The sequence below is a fragment of the Camelus ferus genome, chromosome 27, assembly GCF_009834535.1.
Source record: "Camelus ferus isolate YT-003-E chromosome 27, BCGSAC_Cfer_1.0, whole genome shotgun sequence".
NCBI lineage: Eukaryota > Metazoa > Chordata > Mammalia > Artiodactyla > Camelidae > Camelus > Camelus ferus.
In genome coordinates this window covers 21420329-21441346 of record NC_045722.1, presented here as the reverse complement: position 1 = coordinate 21441346, position 21018 = coordinate 21420329, and the positions used below count along the sequence as shown (strand labels likewise).

General features: G+C 51.1%; 1 protein-coding gene across 1 annotated transcript in view; it reads left to right on the top strand.

The window, feature by feature from the left end:
• Positions 1-289: 289 nt before the first annotated feature.
• Positions 290-21018, top strand: part of ADAMTS17 (ADAM metallopeptidase with thrombospondin type 1 motif 17) — a 304068-nt gene continuing 283339 nt past the window's right edge. Inside the window, exons 1-4 of the mRNA XM_032468854.1 lie at positions 290-305; positions 1550-1716; positions 2198-2568; positions 12681-12834. Coding sequence (XP_032324745.1) covers positions 1638-1716; positions 2198-2568; positions 12681-12834 — 604 coding nt within the window. The 5' untranslated portion in view covers positions 290-305; positions 1550-1637. The remainder of the gene's footprint in view (positions 306-1549; positions 1717-2197; positions 2569-12680; positions 12835-21018) is intronic.

Sequence of the window (21018 nt, the reverse complement as noted above, 5' to 3'; positions counted from 1 at the left end):
ACCAACGCACATGAGCTTCATCGGGTAGGTTGATGATGGCTACTTCGGGCAGACTCCAAGGGCAGAAGCAACTATTCCTGCAAGGCAGTGTGGTTGCTGCTTTCTGGCTCTCAGTGGCAGGCCTTGGAGCTGGGTCTTTGGCCAACAAAGCTGCACCAAAAGCTCACCACGAATTCTTGTTCCACTGGAGGACGCTGCTGATCCTTCAGTTGGCTGAGGCTGCTGTCAAGGGGGAGGAAAAATCCCCAAACCTGGCCATGAGCAGGATGTGTGCGGAGACTTCCAGGAACTTCAGATGCCCAGCAGTGAGTGGCAGCCCCTGGAGCGGTGGTGGGCAGGGTGGACAGAGCAGAAAAGGATTCCACCAGCCACACCTGGGGGGACACACAGAGCAGCCAGTTTGAAGTAATGAGGATAGTGAGCTTTATTGACAATCACTGACACAATCCACACTCAGGGTTAATTAAATGTCATGATAGCTGGACAGTGTTCACCTCTGGATTCCTTTGATGACATGTAATCCTGTGACGAATCTTAGATCCTGAGAGGCCCTAAACAGAGTCCAGTAGGAGTGTTGTAGCCCCTCTGCCTTGAGGAAACAGAACAAGGAGGGAAGGGGAGAGACCTGAGAATGGTTACACTTCAGTTAATTGTTTCATTTCCTACAAGATGCTCCTCAGGAAGCTAAAGGAATCAATTTTCCTGCAGACCAGTTATATGCTGATGGGGAAACAATGAACTCACTCTGTTGCTGGAAGACTTGGGTTCAAGGCCAGGCTTTGCCAGTTTGTGCCCGTTCCCTAACCTGTAAAACGGGGTAAATATTTCTTCCTGCCCGCCTTAGAGAGCTCTTACTCTTTGTAGTGAGCAGCACCGGGCCGTAAATCAGAACCACAAATTCTAGCCTCTTGCTCTGCCAGAAACTCTCTGGGTAACTTAACAAGCTTCTTAAGCTCTCTCTCCTTCAGTCTCTCAGTGTGCGAGAGGGTGTGATCGCGCCTGTTCCACTGGCTTCTGTGAGGATAAAGATGACAGGCGGTGTGAAGGGTTTGCATAAACATGGCTACCTTGGATGTAGCCATCCGCTGCAAACTTGCACACCTTGTGTAAAAAAGTGCCTAGCCACAAACAACCAGAACTGGTTTTATTTTAGATGCAGAGAGAATAGGGGTATAATAGGTTGGCCAGGACGATTTCTGGTCTGTCTTCTTGGGAAGCTGAGCGGCAGGGTCAGAGACGGTTTTGAAAAGGAGGACCAACCGTGAAGACCAGGCAGGTGTCCTCCTGGGTCCTCCGGGATCGTGCGGCTCCAGACGGCTTCCTTGCGCCACCTGGTGTCCACTCCGCGCCACTGCCCAGAAACCACGTGTAAGAAAGTGCTTACAACCTAACTACGCACCCTGGTTTAGACCCGTCCTAGCCAATAGGAAAGGGGGAGGCGGGGCAGGGGAAAGCAAAAGTCCAATCATCTTCTGTTTTCCGAGGAGAAGGAGGGGCTTGGGATTTACCACGTTGGGTTTGTCCGCAGCGCTAATTACTTTTTCCAAAGGCTGGAGGGCTTCACTCCGGCTGGCGCCGCCGCCTCGCGCTCTCCTGCTCCGCCGCGACCGTCCGGGGGGCTGCTCCTCCCAAGTACCATGTGTGACGGCGCCCTGCTGCCTCCTCTCGTCCTGCCCTTGCTGCTGCTGCTGGTTTGGGGACTGGACCCGGGCACAGGTAGCGCTCCCTCTCCCACCGCCCCTTCTTCTCCCGTGCCTCTCGCGGCCACCTTCCTTCCGCCGTCCCGAGGCATCCTGGCGGCCTCCGCCTGCCCGCGCGGCCCGGGTCTCGCGGCGGACCGCTGACAGCGCCCGGGGTCGAGGGCGCGCGGGCCGCGCGCGGCCAGAGAACTGGGCTCCGGGTGGCTCCCGAGCCGCCGCTTCGCCGCGGGTTCTCCGGTCGCCGACGCTGCCGCTGCATCCCTGGAGGTGCTCAGCGGCCGCGCCGGAGACCTTTCCCGGGTGGCGCGAGGCCCGGGCGGAGGCGATGGCTGGCATGGAGGTGCCGGGGCGATGGAAGGGAAGAGAGCGCCGGCTCCGGGCCGCGTTGTCTCCGGGCTGGCGCGGGATGCCCAGCGCTGGACCCCGCGGGCAGCGGGTGGGAGGGCGGGCAGCCGGGCGGGCCCCGCGGCGCTGACGCGTCTGCTCTCTCCCCGCAGCTGTCGGCGACGCGGCGGCCGACGTGGAGGTCGTGCTCCCGCGGCGGGTGCGTCCCGACGACGTGCACCTGCCGCCGCTTCCGGGCGCCCCCGGGCCCCGAAGGCGCCGGCGCCCCCGCACGCCCCCCGCCGCCCCGCGCGCCCGGCCCGGCGAGCGCGCCCTGCTGCTGCACCTGCCGGCCTTCGGGCGCGACCTGTACCTGCAGCTGCGCCGCGACCTGCGCTTCCTGTCCGGCGGCTTCGAGGTGGAGGAGGCCGGTGCAGCCGGGCGCCGTGGACGCCCCACCGAGCTGTGCTTCTACTCGGGCCGCGTGCTGGGCCACCCCGGCTCTCTCGTCTCACTCAGCGCCTGCGGCGCCGCCGGCGGCCTGGTACTGCCCGCGCCCCCTCCCGGTCTGCCTGGCGATCTGTCGGGGCTCCCGGGGGTGGTCCCCGGGGAAGGCTGGGATGGGGGTGGAGCCACCAGGGGTGCCCTGCCGCTGGCAGGCTGGAACCTCTCCTACCCCTTCCCCCCACCCCCCTTTCCCCTTACCTTCCGAAGGGTCTAGGAGCAGAGGGCGTGAAAGGGGAAGCGTCCAATTATCCAGTGCCTTCCACTGACTGTCCTAAGACTCATCGGTGCGCCAGGACAGCGTCTGTCTGGGAGCAGCCCACCCAGGGCCTAGCAGGGATGAAACTTGTTAAGTCCCTAGACTGAGAGGTGCACTTGGCCCAGGTGTAGAGAGAACCCTGTTTGCATCTGTACAGGTGTGTATGTGTGCTTTTCCTAGGGAACACCTGTATGTGTGTAGCTCATCTATTTTAGATGTGGAGATGGACTCTTGAGCACTGATCTCCTTTCTGTCCTTTTGAGTCTTTCTGTATTTGGAAAAGGAAGTTTGGAGAGGTCCCCTGACAGGCCACTAACCTACTCTTTAAAGTTGAAACTTGAGAACTAGGAAAGGGAGGATGTCCCTATTATCTTCCTCTTACAGGGCGAGCAGGCGTTGTGTGGGGCACCCAGCCTCAGCCAGGCCTGAGGGATGCTGACATTGGTGACAAGACCTGCTCCCCTCAGTGGGGCAGTACTCCCCTCCCCATGCCGGCTGCATGTGAGGCCCCTGTGGACGGTGCTGCGAGGGGCAGAGGAGGTTCTTGAGCACCTCCGCCTTGCCTGTGCTCACACGAGGTCACTTGCCTACCCTGGTGCCCACACCACCTCTTCTCTGTTTCTCCACTGTACCCCTGAGGAGTGCACATGGCTGGCAGATGGGCTGCCCCAACCCAGCAAAGCTTGGGATGGGCTCAGAGCGTGTTTCTCTATCTTCCAGGCAAGTGGTTTCTGATATTCTTTGTGTCTGCCCTTCCCTGGCACAAGAAACTGCTTCCCCTACCTCTGCCTTATCTTGCTGTGCCGTCTAGAATTCTCTAGCCCTTACCCACACAGTGTGCAACAAATTGGCACAAGTCTGCAGCAAAGCCAGAAAGCCTGGGAATCCAAGTCTTTTTAAGAGACTTCTGCCCTCTTCCCAGCAGTGTAGGGGGACTTCGGGGGGTAATTCCCAAGAATTGGCCTTCACCAGTTCCCCTTTCAGGACGTTTTAGAGTCCCGATCAGAATGTGATCTCCTTTTGCTGGGCCGGGAGAAATTGACTTCTTTGGTTAAACAAGGAAAATGGACCGTGGAGGGGGCCTGTTAGGAGCTAATGTGGAACAGGGGCAGAGAATGTGGGCTGTGGGTAAGGAGGCTTAAGCAGGAGTGAGAACGGCTCAGATCACCATAGGACTTGGGTCAAGGCTGTATCATGTTCTGGGAGGGACTGGAAGGCCCACATCATTTTTCCTGTTTTTGCCAAAGTGTTTAAAGTCTAGGTCACATCACTGTACTGAACATGGAAACATCTGAATCCCATTTGCTGCGGTTTAGTGAGTTTCTGCAGAGGTCAGAGTTTATACTTCTTGGTGTAAAGTTTCCAGTGAGGAGCTGTCTGCGAAGGAGCTGAGGGTGGAAACCTGGACAACATTGATTGAAAATCCTCTCAGAGTGAGTTCTGGGCCCTCTCACAGATGGCATCTGAGCCGTGAGAGAGTTCACTTCAGTCCTCCAGATTTTCAGGAAGACTGTCCTTCCCTTCGGCACCATGTGAGGGCGCTGTGCTTTAGATAAAGGAACCCGGCCAAGAGGCTGAGTTCGGTGTGTGCCAGCGGCGGGTGGACCTCTAGGATGTTAGCTTTTAAATTCCTGCTTGAGTAGACACTCCTGTTGTTTAGTCTGCCTTGCTCATCCCATTCGTGTAAGCTGGACAGCGGACACGTCCTCCTGGGTACACCTTACGGAGGAAGGGCGGAAGGCTGGGAGGAGGGAGCCGGCCAGGTGACTTGCAGCGGGCCTCTCCGTGGGAAGGTGGTCCTGCCTCTCTAGAAAGAAAAGCAGCAGGCACGTAGGTCAGCCAGGTTTGCGTCGCACTCCACCTGACTCTGATTTTGGTTCTCAGATGTGCTTGAGACGGTTCAGCTGGGTGATCACGTTGTGCTAGTCCCTCTGGACCGCGCTGGAAGCACCATGGAGATGTGGCCCATATGCTGTGTGTGTGGTTTTTTTTTTTTAATTGAAGTATAGTCAGTGACAATGTGTCGGTTTCTGGTGTGCAGCGTTATGTGGTGTGTTTTGGGGGATGGGCTCAACTATGAGGTGGGAGGGGAGTGCTGCCCAGGGGATGAGTTTTCGTGTCCACAGATGAGAGCATTCCAAAGCCTCCTTGTAGCTAAAGAATCATGTAGAGCAGGGGTTGGCAAGTTATTTTTTCTGTAAAGAACCAAGTAGTAAATGTCTTAGGCTTTGCAGGTTGTGGGGTCCTGTCACAGTTCCTCAAATACGCCCTTTTAGTGCAAAAGCGACCACAGACGGTAAAGGAACAGACGGACATGGCTGTGTTCAATAAAACTTTATTCTGATGTCGAGTATGAATTAAATGCTGCTGCACCAACATCTCCAAAACAGTTTAGTGAGGAGGGCTGCGTGCAGGGGCAGGGGACACGGGCCCTGTTCCCGGTTGCGTGGAAACTGCCATCTCCAGAGACGTTTGGTGTCTGTTTAAAGGAGATGCAGGCTTAGAAGAGATCGTTACTTAATTATTTATGGGGCAGGGAGAGTAAATCTCTAGCCCCTGGCCCCTGGCTTTTGGCCTGGGCAGAGGTGTGTTTCTCTGGTATTTCCCGTCTCTCTCTGTGTCTTGTCCTGAAAAGCTGTTCAAGCTACACTTTTCGGACCTTCAGAGACCACAGGCTCAAGTATTACTTGTTTTTTGTTTATGCATCTTCATTTTATTTACATTTCAGGGAGTCTTTAGACATAACGTAGGTTTTTTGGAAGAGTTTCTCTGACCATAGGACTTCAAAGGGATGAACTTTGGGCGTGTGAGGAAGGTATTTTCCCTCCCAGGGGATTTACGTGAGTCTGGACCTGCCGCCTCGCGTGAATGGGACAGATCATGGAGGGCCAGCACACTTGGAATAAACTTTGGGTGGAAGTTTACCGGCGAGGCAGCGAAGGGGCAACTTGAGAGGTAGAATGAATGTCGGTCTTGGCAAAGACTCTCTCTGCTCCTTGTCTGAAATGAGTGGACAGAGGCTGGTTTCACCCTGACTCCTGAGGGGAGGCGGGCAGAGAGGAGGGGCGGCCCCTGCTGCTGGATTTGGTCATTGTTCCTTAAAGAACGCCAAGCTCGGGGGAGTCCAGCACCCAAAATCTGTTCACCCCTCCTGGGCTGAGGCCATGGCCTGCAGGGGTACGCTGTGGGTGAGATGTTGGGACCAGACAGGATACCCAGGAGCTCTGGGCTGTGGAACGTTGGAAAGCTGTGCCCGTTTTCCAGGCCCCCCTGGAGGGCCAGGGATTCTCCCGGCATGCCTTCTGTGGAGTCACAGCCACACTTCACTGGATGCTTGCTTGTGGCCGCTCTTACCCAGGCAGCTTACGCGGGGACCCAGTGGCCCAGCTGCCCTGTCTCTGGCTGGCCAGCCTGGCCACCATAGGTGGCCATTGTAGTAGCCCATCATTCGTGGTGCTTCTTACAGTCTTAGTTCTGATAGCTCGTCCTCCCAGTCTGCTCAGGGGCTTTTGTGAGAATGCGCACCTTCCCTGTAGGGGAGGAAGGGTAGTCCAGATGAGAACAGAGGGGGCCGAGGTCAGCCAGTCAGTGAGCAAGTGGCTTAGAAGAGTTGGGAGACCCCGTTCTCCAGAGGGTGGCCTGACTTCAGCGGCGCACAGGCGGGTTTGGGAGGTTGCCGCCTCTCCCTTGAGAATTAACCAAGCTCTGTCCTCACTGACCATGATGTCACCCAGTCTTTTAATGCAGCGTCACTTGATCACACACAGCTGAGCAGGAATTAGTCTTGGCAAAGAGTATCTGGTGTGGAGACCATTTGGAAGGGACCAACTCGACCAAACCCTATTATGATGCATCATTGTGTTGACCCAGGTGTGGGGGAGGCACACAGTCCTTAGTCATTCATCAGTTCATGTTACTGAAGAACTTAGCACGCACAGGATAGATATATTTGGAAAATGCGAAGCATGTTTTTTAAAACTTTGTGAAAAGAAACAAATTGAATGGATGTTAAGGAAAGTAAGAAGAAGGGGAAAAACAGTTGTGAAATTTGGAGGTGTGGAGGAATTAAAGGGAAGAACTTGGAGCAGGGAATTCTAAGGCCTCCTGCCACCTCCTCTGGAAGGTCATTCACTCTCTCATATGGTGACTTTCTGCACCCCCTGCTCATGGACATCAGGCTGCCCGTGACCATCACCTAGGACACGAAACCCTACCTGGTGACTTACCTAGGGTACCTAACCAGATTTTCCCATCTGAACTTTTATTTAGTTTGGCAGCATCTTAAAAAAGAAAACATACAAGATGGGATGATGCACTGAAGACATCTTCTTAGACTGATTGCATTCTTGGAGCTGATTCCCTGAACTCTGAGATGCTGCAGCTGCCTGACCTCGGATGTGTGCAACCAGAGATGTTTTTGCAGCTAGTACGTCGGGGGGAACCATGCAGAGTCGGTGGTTGACCTTTCCCCGGGCACGCTGCTGCACACGGGCGCACAGATGCACGGTCACACCCGTGTTCTTTAGGAAGTGAGACGGCACAGCTGGTCGGGGCTGTGATCCCGAGCGAGGCGCTTACCTCCTTTGAACCTCCCCGTCTGCAGCTTCGCGTGGCTGTTGATAGAATGAAGTAGGATAGTCTGAAACCATTTAGCAAGAGCCTGGCACATTAAGGCATTGAAAACATTTCTTCTCTTGACCCCACAGGCCGCTCCCAGACTTTTCCAGTTATAAATCAACCCATCAGTCAACACCGTTGACTAAATGAGTAGATCGTTATGACACACCTGCCTTGCATGGGACCCTCTGGTTGGCTCCCAGCGAACCTCAGAGAAACACAGGGCGAGGACTGCTCGGAAGGCAGTCTGGTCCGCAGAGGAAGGAAGATGTGCTGGAACTGCAGGGGGTGGCTCTGGGGTCTGATGCGGGCCTTCTGGGAGGAGGAGGGTGGTTGAAGCTGGAGGGGTGGGCCTCCACGGGGAGGAGTGATGGCAAAGCCTCCAAGCGGGTCCTTCTTGAGATCAGGGGCCCGCAAGTTGGCTGTGGGATAGAGGTGGGAGTTGAACCGAATGGACAAGTGTGTGGATTCGATGAGGCAGGGCCCTGGGTGCCAACTTAAGGCTTTTGGAATTTATCTTGGACCAGTGGCTCTCAACCCTGAGCTGGCATTAGCGTTCCTTGTGGGGTTTGCTTTGCCGACTGCTGGGCCCCACCTCCCAAGTTTCTGATCCAGCTGATCTGGGGTGGGCCCCGGGCGCTTGAATTTCTGACAGGTTCCTAGGTGCTGCTGGTCTGGGACCACATTTTGAGGATGTCTGACCTAGAGGCAGTGGGGGTTATTTCTGTTGACTGGGGAGTCCCCGGCGAGAGCAGCTTGGGGAGGACCAGGGGAGGAGAGCATTTGGAGATGCGAGGAGATGGGTCTCAAGCCTCGGGTGGTGGAAATGGAAAGGAAGGAGGATTGACAGTCTTTGTGACTGTCTAGTGATGGGAAGAGGGGAGGAGCCTGCAAGTATGGGGGTGAGGGAGAAGGCTGACTTTGGAATGAAGACCAGGAATCTGTGTTCAGGCATTTGACATTTGTAGAGGCAGCAGTGGGACTTTGAAAGGGGGACTCTGGGTGGCGCTCTGCAGGGGTAGGGGGTGGGATGGTGGTGGGACTCCCTGTGGAGGCTGGGAAGCCCATCACGCCTGTGCTGGCCCAGGGATGCTCCTGAGGCCCCCTAGAGGGTTGGTGCAGAAGGGCCTGCAGTCACAGGATGGTTTTTCTTTCTTGGGAGCAGACTTGCTCATGGAAGCAGACTCACAAGCCCATTTGCTCCATCCTCTCAAACCACCTGCTCTAACCCATCAACAGAAGGAGACCTAAGACCCGCTCCAGTTAACCCAGGAGCCGCAGCCTCCTAAAAAGAGAGGCTTGGAGGGTTCCCTGAGCACTGGAATTCCAGTGTGGTCTTTGTAGGATGGCGAGGTCACCAGTCAGGAGGCAGGCCCCCTCGGACAGAGGAGAGAGCATCAAACAGTTGCAGAGCATGGAAAAGACAGGTTTTCTTTGCATTAACTTGAAAGTATTTCCTACGTTACACTGAGAGGTTGTGCTAATGTTAGGAAGTGGTACAGACCTTTCTGTCCATGCTTTTTCCAGCTACAGGGAGAGCTAGTCCTGCTTTAGGGAGTGGGGTTGGGGTAGTTAACAATATCCAGTTTGTAAAGCTCTCTTAAAGCAGCACAGAAGCCCTTCAAAGCAAGCTTCTGGAACAAAGAGAATTGAAAGGGAACCACTCAGAACTGTCGGAGTATCAGGTTACACCTGGTACGTTTTCTTCCACCCAAACTCCTTTAGTAGGAGATCACGTCTCAGAGGATGTAAGATTTCTCTTTTGAGAGCAGCATCTCACTGAGGATTGTTCTATGCGTTAAAACCAAGTGGCCTCAGGGCCTCCAGGCGCATCTGCCAGAGGCGTCTGGTCCCCTCAGTTCTGCCCCTCTGGCTGGTGTTTGCAGCCTCTTGCGTCTGATGTCAGCTGAGGCTCATTCCTGGTGCCTCCTTGCTGCCATCCATGGAACAGGAAGAGCGTTTCCCTGCATCTCACCTCTCAGCAGAGGTGGTGACCTGAGGAATAATGCAGATCCAAATAGCCCTGCTCAGCTCTTGGGGCCACAGGGCAGCAACAGGCTGGAAGCCGGGGCAGAGCCCCATAGTCAGAGGAAGGCCTGGCTCGTGCAGGAGGTCCAAATCCAGGGTACTGCTAGTCAGTGGAATCAGGCAGGAGGTGGCTAGCATCTCTGGCACCCAGTTAAAAGCAAGGAGAGTGGTTCTCACCCCTGGCTGAATGTCAGAATCTCCTGGGGAGCTTTTAAAAGATATCAGGGACTGAGTTTCTCCCCTCGGGATTTGAATTCAGTTGGCCTGGAGTGGGGCCAGCACCTCGGGAGTTTTCAAAGCTTGCGCAGTGACCCCGGGGGCAGCCAGGGATGGGAACCCCCGAGCCAGGGTGGGGGGACGCTGGAGAGCCGTGCCGGTGCCTTCTCTTCCAACACCCCCCACCCCCTAAGGCCAGTCCAGTCAATTTCAGTTTCCAGCTCATTCCATTCTAGTCCAGTCCAGTCCCGTCCAGTTCACTCACATTTTCTTGAGTGACTATTAATGGCAGAGACTGGAAAAATAAGGAGGCATTATTCCGTTCCTGCCTTAGAGGAATAAACTGCTTATTAGGTTGTGACAGATGCCTCGTAACAACAGGGGATGGCGGGCTGGAACACGGTGTCGGGGAGGGGCAGGGAGCAGGAAGGTTAGGGAGAGATCAGGGGGGCTGATGAGTTTTTATTCTGGGCTGAGATCCCATGTCGGGGGCGGGGGGCAGGGGGCGGGAGGGGACACAGAGGCACTTTTCAACAGGATATTTTCTCACTGGTACATTTTCTCGCCAGGATGACAGGGTGAGCGTTAGTGACACTTCATGGTGCCGAGTGCCAGCGAGACTGAGACCGCGGAGGGGCAGGGTGAGGTCCTTCCTAGCGCTGTCTCCCAAGGGTGAGGGCTGTGCCCCGCCGCCCCTGCCCCTGCCAGGTGCTGGTCCAGGCCACATCCCTCTTGAAAGCCCTGTCCCAAGAGGGCAGGGGGCGGCCAGGCAGAGTCTAGACCATCAATCCCTTTATCCGTCTCTCGACACTGTTGCCATTTTCTTTCCGGATTGGTTGGAAACCAGCATGGGGGTCCCTCCAACAAAGACCTTCTAAAGCCAGACCTTCCCCGAGGGGCTGGACTGCGCCGGTGTGAGTGTGTTTGTACGAGGTTTTCTCCCCAAGGTGGGATTCTCCCTGTGTCGTGTCCCATGAGAACTGCTGAGAACTGGCCCTTTACCCTGTGGCTTATGAATGCAAACACTAGGCTGAATGAATGATAACTGGTTTTGGAAGTGCTAGACCCAGGAGGGCCTTTGACCTCCACAGGCAGCGCATCTCAAGAAGACTGGGGCCCCTCATCAGTTGAGCGCATCCCCCAGGGAGCGTGGACCTCTTTCCACGTGGGGCCCACCCCACGCCCTGTGTCACCGCGGCCCACTTCATTTTAACCGTGGAAGTTTTCACTGACGGTTGTCGAGGTGTTCTGCATGGAGGCCTTTACGCACAGCTCCGGTGGGGAGCTGCTTGTCCACCCCAGCCACCCTCTGCTGCCACTTCTTCAGTCTCCCCAAAGTATCATAGAGAATGAACTCAAGTTTTCACTTCAAAGGCAAGGAGAGAAGGCCATGCTTTCTGGCAGGTAATGCATTGCCACTTTAAGACAGTTTTATTTGGGCAGTAAAACTTCTGAGTTGTTCTTGGCCGAAGTTCTAATGAAATGGAAACCTCGAAATCTGCTTGGAGCAGTAAGTACAGTCTCACCCCATGTTTCAAGGACTAAAGGTTGTAGGCGATCTTATGAGTTGATGTGATTTATTTTCATAGAGGATTGTGATTGATGCCTCCTTTCAGAAGGCAGAGGAGGCTGTATCATTTGGTTTGAGGGAGCTCTGTACCTGAGATGGGAGGGGCTGGAGAGCAGTGCTTCTCAAAGTGTGGTCCACAGGCCTGCAGCATCAGTATCACCTGGGGACTTGTTAGCGCTGCGCATTCTCGGCGAACATCCAAGACCGCCGGGTGATTCTGATGCACACTGGAATTTGAGAACCACTGCTTCAGTATGTCCTGGCTTTTAGGAAATAGTGTTGGGAGAGAGAGAAGAAAGGATGTTGGTGACAGCCGAGGACAGATCAGCCCAATTTACTGAATCTGTGCTAGCAAGGGCAGTCTTGAGCATGGACCCAGAGGAGGGGCAACGGACTGCAGGGCTCAGGGAGCAAACAGACGGTCCCCCAGCGCTGGCCCCGTGGGGTTCCTCATGGGAGGTCTACTTTGTTTGCTTCTCAGACGGGTAGTTAGCAAGTATCCTGGGGAAGGAGGGCAAATTGTTTTAATGCTGTTAGCATTGGTTTCAAATGAGGAGAGAAGTTCTCTGCATTGTATGTATATTTTTTAGAATTAATAGTCATTCCACTAAAGCAACGAATTAAAGATCCTAGTCCTTAAGTTTTTCATTCAATTTACAAATCATGTTCTATTTATAATCTGGCAAGTTTTTTATAATCCCTTTTAAGGGGCCTTTGGACAACGTTTGATCCTGTTTATAAATTTGGTGATTAACAACATTTAAACTTTTAAAAGCGAGTTTAGAAATGTAACACTCCATTTCATTTTCAAGGTCTTGCTGCCTGGGTAAAAAATAAACCCTTTGCAAGTACTTAAATGATTCTCATCCATAATGAGCCACTTGTCTTCTAAACGTGTACGTTCTGATACTGCTTATGAACCTGACACAATTTTAAAATCACAGGTGTAACTCATTGCTGCACTTTAAATTAGAATTACAAATCGAAACCATTAGGTACTCTGCCAAGTTCTCTTAAACACTACAAGTTCTGAAAAAAGTACAAATCCCCCATCACGAAACTGTTCCCACTTCAGGTCTGACTTCATGTTTATTTAATTCTGAGTTTCCCAGGGGTAAGATGTGTTTTCCTCAGGTGGGCTTTTGGGGGATGATTGAAAAATAATTTAAAAAATTAATAAGAAAGGAATACATCTTTGAACGTGAACCCAGAAAAGGGGTGCTGTTGCACCCCTGGACCCGCTGCCTTCTGTCACCCCCTTCCCAACACAACTACTGGGCCGGATGTTTCAAGTCCCACATTAGTTTTATTCTTGGGCTCCGTGAATCGGTGCAACCTGCAGAGAGAAAGCCTAGGCAGGGAGCCGGGCCAGAGCTAGGTGGCCTTTCTGCCCTCTGGCTGCTGGGGTCTCGGGCAAGTGTGAACGAGGATGACTGACATCCGTTTTCCTCTTTCTGGGCAGGTTGGCCTCATCCAGCTTGGGCAGGAGCAGGTGCTAATCCAGCCCCTCAACAGTTCCCAGGGACAAGAGCATCTGATCAGGCGCAAATGGTCCTTGACACCCAGTCCCTCTGCCGAGGCCCAGCTGCCCGGGCAGCTCTGCCAGGTCCTAACAGGTGAGTCTGGGAAGCAGCCTGAGTGGCTCACAGCACATGCCCGTTTGGCACCATTGCATGTGCCCAGACCATCCCCACTGGTGCGCTGCCAAATGCCCTGAAGTCATGTGAGCAGGAACCTTCCTTTCCCTGTATTTTGAAAGCATTTTCTTTTATTGCCCGTAAGGTTGCTTGCTTTTCCTTTCTATGTGTATTAATGGCAGCATTTCATGTGTGGCAGCCCCTTTGAAAAAGGCATTTCTGCAAAGAATCTAGGATCCCTTTCGTGCAGTGTCTCAGTTTTATAGACCAGGAGCAAACTGAGGCCTAAAAAATCTCAGTGGCTTCTTGTTATCAACCCCGAGGTTGGTGGCAGAGCTCGGATGAGAATTCCTTCTCCTGGCACCCCAGGCGGAGCGTGCTCTCCTAATACAGTGGTGCTCAGTCCTGGCTGTGCTAATTCAAGTCACCTGGGGTGGGGGGTAATGAAGCAGTGGTTCTCAAAGTGTGTCCCCTGGGCGAGCAGCATCAGCAGCCCCTGGGAGCTTGTTAGACCTGTGTGCTCCTGGCCGCCCCCTCCCCCCCCGAGTCAGAAACTATGGCGGTGGGTCCAGTAATCAGTAGCTTCACAGGCCATCCACATAAATCTGATCGTGCTTAAGTGTGAGAGCCACTGGTTTAAAAATGCCACATGCAGCTGAACCGCTCGAAATCCTGATATAATTGATCTGGGGTGTGACTTGGGTGTGTTTTTAAAGGTGGTTCTGAGAAGCAGCTCGGGCTGGGAACCTGGGGTTCTTCTGTTCTGTGCCTCTATTTGAGATTATCTGTCAGGAGTTTGAGGACGTTTCATGGTGCTGTGTCACGAGCAGTCTTGCCCGGAAGTGTCCCCTGATGAAGACAATAGCCTGCTGCTCACGGGTGGCACTTCCCCCCTGGAGAGCAGGGGACCCCATGGCTGACCTGTGGGAGCTGGGCTTTTGCAGCATAAAGACTTACCTTTGTGTAAACATATAGCATGTCTCAGTGGAGTATTCCAGTGACCTTGGGAGTAAATCGATTCTGACTCTCCTTTAGAGCCACTTTGTTATTTATAAGCCAGCCTTACAGCTCGGCTCAGCTGGTCCCTGCAGTCCTGTCCACGTAGTCACCCTCCTTAGCCTAGTCTGCAATCAGCAGGGAGGTATTGGAGGTGATTTGCTGGATCAGGGTCACCTCTGCAACCCCAGGAGAGAGAATGCCACATTAGGGTTTTGCTCTGTTCCTTCCCGCACCCTTACAAAAAGCGGGAGAGAGAGAGACCCCAGCATAAAATTACTCACAGCTGAAAATTACCCTTTACTAGGAAGCAGGGGTTTTGTTAAGTCTCACGGTTTGGCTATGCATTCGGGCTTGATGTTGGTGTGTTATTTTAAACGTTAGGCTCCGACTTTACCTGGGTCAGTCTTGGTGGATCGTTTTTTTTCTTTATCTGCTTTCAGAGTAAAGGACTATTGGTGCATTTTCTGCAGCTGATCTGAACATACTGTTTCCGAGGCAGGGGCATGACTGTAAGGCAGAGGTTCTTAGCCCTGGCTGTCCTGGGCATCACTGGAGGGGGGCGGCTTTAACAACTACTCATACCCCAGTCTTGCCCCTAGAAAGCCACTTTTATTGGTCTAGGGTGCAGCCTGGGCATCTGGTGATTTAAAACCTCCCCAGGTGGTTCTAAGTTTAGCTGGTGCTGAGAGCCGCTGTGCTAAGACGCTTAGCACATGAGTAATAGCACCTGTGGGCCAGCGGAAGCGGGTTTTCTCGGATGAGAACCACCAAGCAGGGCCATGAGGTAAAACGCAAAGGCAAATATATTTTATTCTCCCTTTTCCCTCCACTCAGGTCAGTGCTTGTCAAGGGCTAGTCGGTGACCAGAAACCCAGGGTGCCGGATGATGATCTCATGGAATATTTGTCTAATTACCAGCTGCCAACCTCTTCAGGGGCGGGTACCAAGGATTGCTGACAAAATGATAAATTGTGCTTGTGTTTGCATTTTTGTCCCTAGAGCGATTTTGGAGGCACTCTTTTGATGGACTGTTTAGCCTTTAGTGAAGGAAATAAAATGAGCAAAACCAGGGTAGGGAGAATGTGCTGGAAATTAAGTACAAACAAGAGCAGCCATGCCAGGCTGCAGGGAAGAATGCCTGAATTTGCTTACAAACCAGCCCCCTCTCAGAGCCCCCCAAGTCTCACGTCAGCTGCTCGGCCACGCGGGAGCAAGGTGTCTGTTTAAGGTGGTGGCAACGCAGGCTCTGTCCTGGGTGAGAACACAGACACAGGAACAAAGTGTGTATTTTGCTGTTGGCCCTTCTTGCTTTGTTGAACCCCTGAGTAAATTTTATTGCTGTCTTGAGAAAGACAGTGGGCCTTCTAAGAGGCTTAGCTAATAAGCATTCAATTAGGCCCTATGTAGTTTGGATTAACTTTCACACATGGTGGGGTTTAGAAACTGGGAAACTTAATTTATGAAGACACCAGCGAAATACATTCTTGAAGTTTCCCAGAAAACGGAATCAGAGTAATCCAAGATTTCCCAGGGGAACGTGTTTTTTTATGGCAGAACGTGGCAGCCAGAGATGTCCTTGATCTTGTGTTACCCCCGACCTTGGTCGTGGCCCGGGGCAGCCAGCTGGCTCGTGCAGGTGGGGGGAGTCTGAGAACTCTTCCTCCTCCGTGAAGCACTCAGTTTACCTGCCAGTTGAGTCTCGGCAAGCTGCCACGTTCTTTGGGCGGAGAGAGGGACTGACGCAGCAAAGGCCATTTGGAAGGAATCGCGGCCTTCTCTTGGGTGTTACAGAAGTTGCAATCTAAAATCTTCCGGGCTCCCGGAGAGGGATCAGGCAGATCCTATTTCCTTTATAGCTCCTAATTTTAGGACCTTATAAACTAATTCATAAAATATCACTCCAGCTTGGAACTTGGCATGAAAATATGGAGTCTGGGAACCTTTTTTCTTTTTCTTTTCTTTTCTTTCTTTCTTTCTTTCTTTTTTTTTCTTTTCTTTTTTTTTTTTTTTGGTGAGCATGAGTTTTTGAAGTTTTTTTTTTTGAGGGAGGACTGTTCTCAACAACTAAATTGTACTTTGGATATTTTGAAATGTTTCTTGATTTTTTTTTGAGTGGATATTTTGATTTCAAAACTTTTTGCGATTCCTGTTTTAGTTTCTCCATTCAAATTATGCAAGAATTTGCATCTGTAATATCTGTATGTACTCTGTAATAAATAATTGGTGGGGACTGTGCCTTGTATCAGTGAAGATTCATTTGAGTGGAAATGACAGAAATCAAACTGGCTTAAACACTAATGTCATCACTGCTTCGGGCTCCTGGGACTGAGGACGAGAGCGGGAGGCTGGACATCAGGTGGGCTTCTCAGCAGTTCCTTATCTGGCAACTTTGTCTTCAGCTGGCTTCTCTCCTGGTGACAAAGAGGCAGCTGGGCTGAGGATATAAACTCTTGTGTTAATCAGGAGTTGAAGTGGGTTGACTTGGATCACAACTTTAATTCCTTTCAGTTCACCACTGGTTTCAGATGTCTTGAGGCAGGAGCAGAAGAGCTTAGCTCAGTTCCCACACGACTGTGGAGATATTACTCTGCGTGCCGTTCCACTCTTGTCCTGACTTCCTGCAAGGTACCACTTACTTAGCGGGGGGCATAGCTCAGAGGTAGAGAGTGCTTAGCGTGCATGAGATCTTGGGTTCAATCCCCAGTACCTCCGTTAAAAAAAAAGAGACACCACTTACTTGGTGAAAGTCTGGTGGAGTAGGTTTGGGACACCTCTAATCCGGGTCTGATCTATCATTCCAGCCCATGTGGTTGATAACGTCACAGTTCTGTTCTTATCCTTACAGTCTGTTCACGTAGAGATTTGGGTATAGTTAATATGCAGAATTTGGGGCTTTCCCTTTTTGGATCTCTCTTTCTAGCATGTCCAGAGTTAGTTTCTAGTTACTTCTTTGCCCTGAAGTCTGTCCTTTGATTCTTCAGGCTTGCGGATCGCAGGCTTTCTGCTGGAGCACCAGCCGCCCTGTGTTGCACTGACTCAGTCTGTCTGCAGCCCTCTGTGCTGCTCTTTTCTTCCAGTCTTTGACTCCCCACCAAAATCTCCTGCACTGACTGACTTTCCCAGTAATGCAGTCATTGGGGCTTTTGTACTTGGTGTAAGTTTGCAGTTGCTCCCTGCAGGGGATTCAGGTCTGTTAGGAGCTTGTTGGCCATGCAGCGTTCCACGTGAGAGTGGGTCTTTGGGAATGGCTGAAATTTGCATTGTGGTTTAGAACATAGGCCTTTTTGTTTTAATAAATGTTTTATGTGTAATTTAAAAGAATATGTATTCTTTAATTGTTCTGAACAGTGTTCTGTGCATGTTCATTAGTCGGAATTGTTGTGATGTCAAATCATTCATATCCTCATTATTTTTGGCTTGCTTGATTTGTTTGTTTTAATTAGAGGTGTATTAAAAATCTCATAACTTATTGTGGTTTGACCTATTTCACCTTTGAATTCTGTCAGTGTTTTCTTTATAGGTTCTTAGGCAGTATTGTTTGGTGTATAAGGGCCTAGGAGCCGTATTTCTTTTATTTTTATTATTATGTCCTGGGCCATTTTTTATCCCTGGTAAAGCTTTTGACCTCCTATCTGCCTTCATCTGATACTAACATTGCCAGGCAGTTTTTATTTTGGTCAACATTTACCTGTTTTTTCTTTTCCCTTAGTTTTATTTGCAACCTTTCTCTATCAGGGTATTTTATATGTTTCTTAAAAGTAGTAAGTATCTGAATTTTTTTTTAAATGTCCAATTTGAGAGCATCTGTCTTTTCATTGGAAAAGTTAGTATTTTTATACTTACGGTGTTACTGATACAATTACATTTATTTCTACCCTGTTGTAGAAATAACATTTCTACATTTATAATACTGTGCTTTTTCCTGGCTTCTGTTTGCTGAGAGTTAAATGAACTAATGTAGAGGGGTTTTCATTAAGTAGAAAGTATTATTACAACATTAAGGTGTCATGTCTATATAGAAAAGACACATAGAGTGGATTCCCTAAAGCCAAGCCTGAGGTGAAGACTTGGGTGCAGGGGGTTAGTTTAGGGCAGGGAGGGGAGGGTCCCAGGAGGCAGGGTGGAGAGAGAGACAGGGAAGGGCAGAAACCAGTGGAAGGTGAGTGTGTGCCGGGGTGTTGCTCTGGGCACTGGTGGAGTCTGAGAAGTGCATGGAAGCTTCCATAACTGTCGCGAGGCTGCACGTGGTGGGGAGCTGGAGTGTTTCTGGTGGCTCGTTTCTCAAATTTCTGGGCTGCTCTTGTGTAGGCCAAGGGGGCATTAAGGGCTAAGAGCCTGTGAAAAAGATAAGGCCAGGGTCCAATGCTTGGGGAGGGCACGGGTTGCCCACCACAGCGGAGGCAGAGGTGGGCGACATGAGGTGCCACAGGAGGGCCTGCACCGAAAGGGGCTCCTGTATGCGTCCTGGCTTGGAGATAGTGCCCAGCAGGAGGGATCACTAACCATTTAAAAATGCTAACAATTTAAGAAAACTTGTTACTTCTAAACATTCCTGTGTATTCAGTTAAAAAAATTCTTCCTGTGTGAACAATTAATCGATCTATGGTAAATCCCTACCTTCCCTCTTCATCCTTCCTTCCTTTTAAACTTTCAGTCATCCAGCAAAAGAAGCTCTGAGCTCTCTGAAGGAGTGGCCAGAGCACTGCACCCCCGGCCCCCCAGAGGCTTGGTGAGGGCCATCTGGAAGGAAGCTCCCTCTTGCCTGGTAGGGGGCCCACCTGGCCCCTTGTGGTTCCCTCCAGAGGTTCTGCTTTCTGGACTGATGGCTGGAGAATTGGGAGAAATGGAGAAGCCAGGCCTGGGGGCAGTGTTTGAATGAATCTTTATGTAACTATTATTTTTATTCTATCTGCTCAGCGACTGTGTGTGTGTGTGTGTGTGTGTGTGTGTGTTTTCTCTAAATTGATGTGATATATTTTATTTTGGGATCTCAGTATTTAAACTTGTAATGTGCCCTGTTATTCAAGGCAGTCATTTATTTGCCCAGCCAGTGTTTACTTGATGCTGACTGTGTGTCAGGCCCAGTCCCGGACGTGGGACACCCTTCAGTGGACAAGAGATCAAAGTCCCCATTCTCACGAAGCCTTCATTCTAGTGGGTGATTGCTTACGGCCAGCCTCGTTTTGGATGAGCTCTGGGGAAGAGGGTTCCCAGTCCCCTGGTCATCCCTTCCTCCTGTGCCCACCTCCAGGGAGTCCAGGTTGGAAGGACTTTCTGATTCCCAGTGGAGTTCAGAGAAGAAAGGGGATGAAAACCAAGCCACTGGATGGATAGCTGTGACTTTGCAGCGTGAAGCAGGGGTGTCCAGACACAGGATGGGGGTGTTCTGAGTGGCACTTTGCTTTTGTGCAGGGGCGGGAGTCTCGCTTCCCACACTGCCTGCCACCACCTGCTGGCCTCCGGCACGGCCTTCCAGCATCCTCTTAGAATTCTCTGCTTTCCTTTACCTCTGGGACCAGCAGGTGGGTTCAGTGAGACTGGAGAGTCCCCCTCAGAACCTGACTGCAGTTCCGGCCATGGGAGCATTTTCTCAACCGGGCTTCGAGCATCATGGAAGCATTCCTGCAGGGAACCGTCACTCTGTGTGCTCTCTCCTGGCACCACCCGGCTTCCCTTCCTTCCCGGCCTCCAGATGCTAACACTTCCCAGGGTGCACTTGTGGCCAATGCTGCTCTTTTATTTTATTTTTAATGAAAAATATTTTTTAAATGGGGAGAGGTAATTAGGTTTATTTACTTATACATTTGTTTATCTATTTATTTGAATGGAGTTCCTGGGGATTGAACCCGGGACCTTGTGCATGCTAAGCACATAGTTTATCACTAGCCTCCCCCTACCGCTGCTCTTTTATTTGCTCTCTTGGGGTCCTCATCTGGTTCTACCCTGGAGCAGCACTGCTCCCCGCTCGCTATCTTCCCAGTCTGTCTCGAGCCCCTCATCTTCCCGTGTTCTGTCCGCACGTCTCCAGTGACTGTCTGGAATGGTGGCCTCTCCCATCACTTGGTGGTTCTGAACCAAATCCTTATCTGAGGATGTCTGTCTCCACCAGCCTGATACCAGTGTTCTAACCCAATTTTTTCCCAGCCACCTAAACTCAAAATTACCTGTTTACTCTCTGATCCTTGTGTCCTTGTATTCACCATCTTTTTGTTAGCTTATTTTGTTATAGCTGCAAAGGACTTTTGTATTACCCAGACTGACCAATTGTTCACATTTTCCTCCTGTAGCTCTAGTTTTCTTTCTTGCTCTTTCCCTCCCCTCCTTCCTTCCAGCCTCCCCAACCCTCTCCCCCTCCACACGCACTTTTTTTCGTCAATCACTTGAGAGCAATTTGCAGACATATTCCTTTATCATTAAACACATTTATTTATTTATATTTCCTAAGAGCTCTTACTACCCACTGTATGTTTGTCAAACCTAGGATGTGAGGGGGTGAGAGTAGAGCTCAGTGGTAGAGTGCGTGCTGAGCATGCCCAAGGTCCTGGGTCCAGTCCCCAGTACCTCCAGTAAATAATAAGTAAATAAATAAATAAACCTAATTACCTCCTCCCTGCCAAAAAATAACCTAGGATATGAAACATTGACATGGTACTATTATCTGTTTATACCATGTGTATATAAATTTTGCTGGTAGTCCCAGTAATGTCTTCTACAGCTTTCTTTTCTTGGTCCAGATTCTAATCTAGACTCACACATTGCATTGACTTGTCAAGTCTCCTTAATCTCTCCCAGTCTGGCTCAGTGACTGGGTATTCTTCTTTTCTGATCATCACATTTCTTCAAAAATACGAGGTCAGTCTAGTTATTTTGTAGGAGGTCTCTACATTTGGTTTTGTCTGATGTTTCTTCACGGTTGAACTTAGATTCTGCGTGTTTGGCAGGAATAGCGCAGAAAGGATGCTGTATCCTTGTCAGTGCCTCTTATCAGGAGGCACCTGCTGCCAGTTTGTCTCATTATTGGGGATGTCAACTTCTATTACTTGGTTCAGGTTGTAATCTGCTGTAGAATCATTATCTTTCCATGTGTAATTGGTGAGTAACGTGTGGGCTATTTTGAAGGCGCGTATAAATATCCTGTTCTTCGTTAAACTTTAACTCACTTCA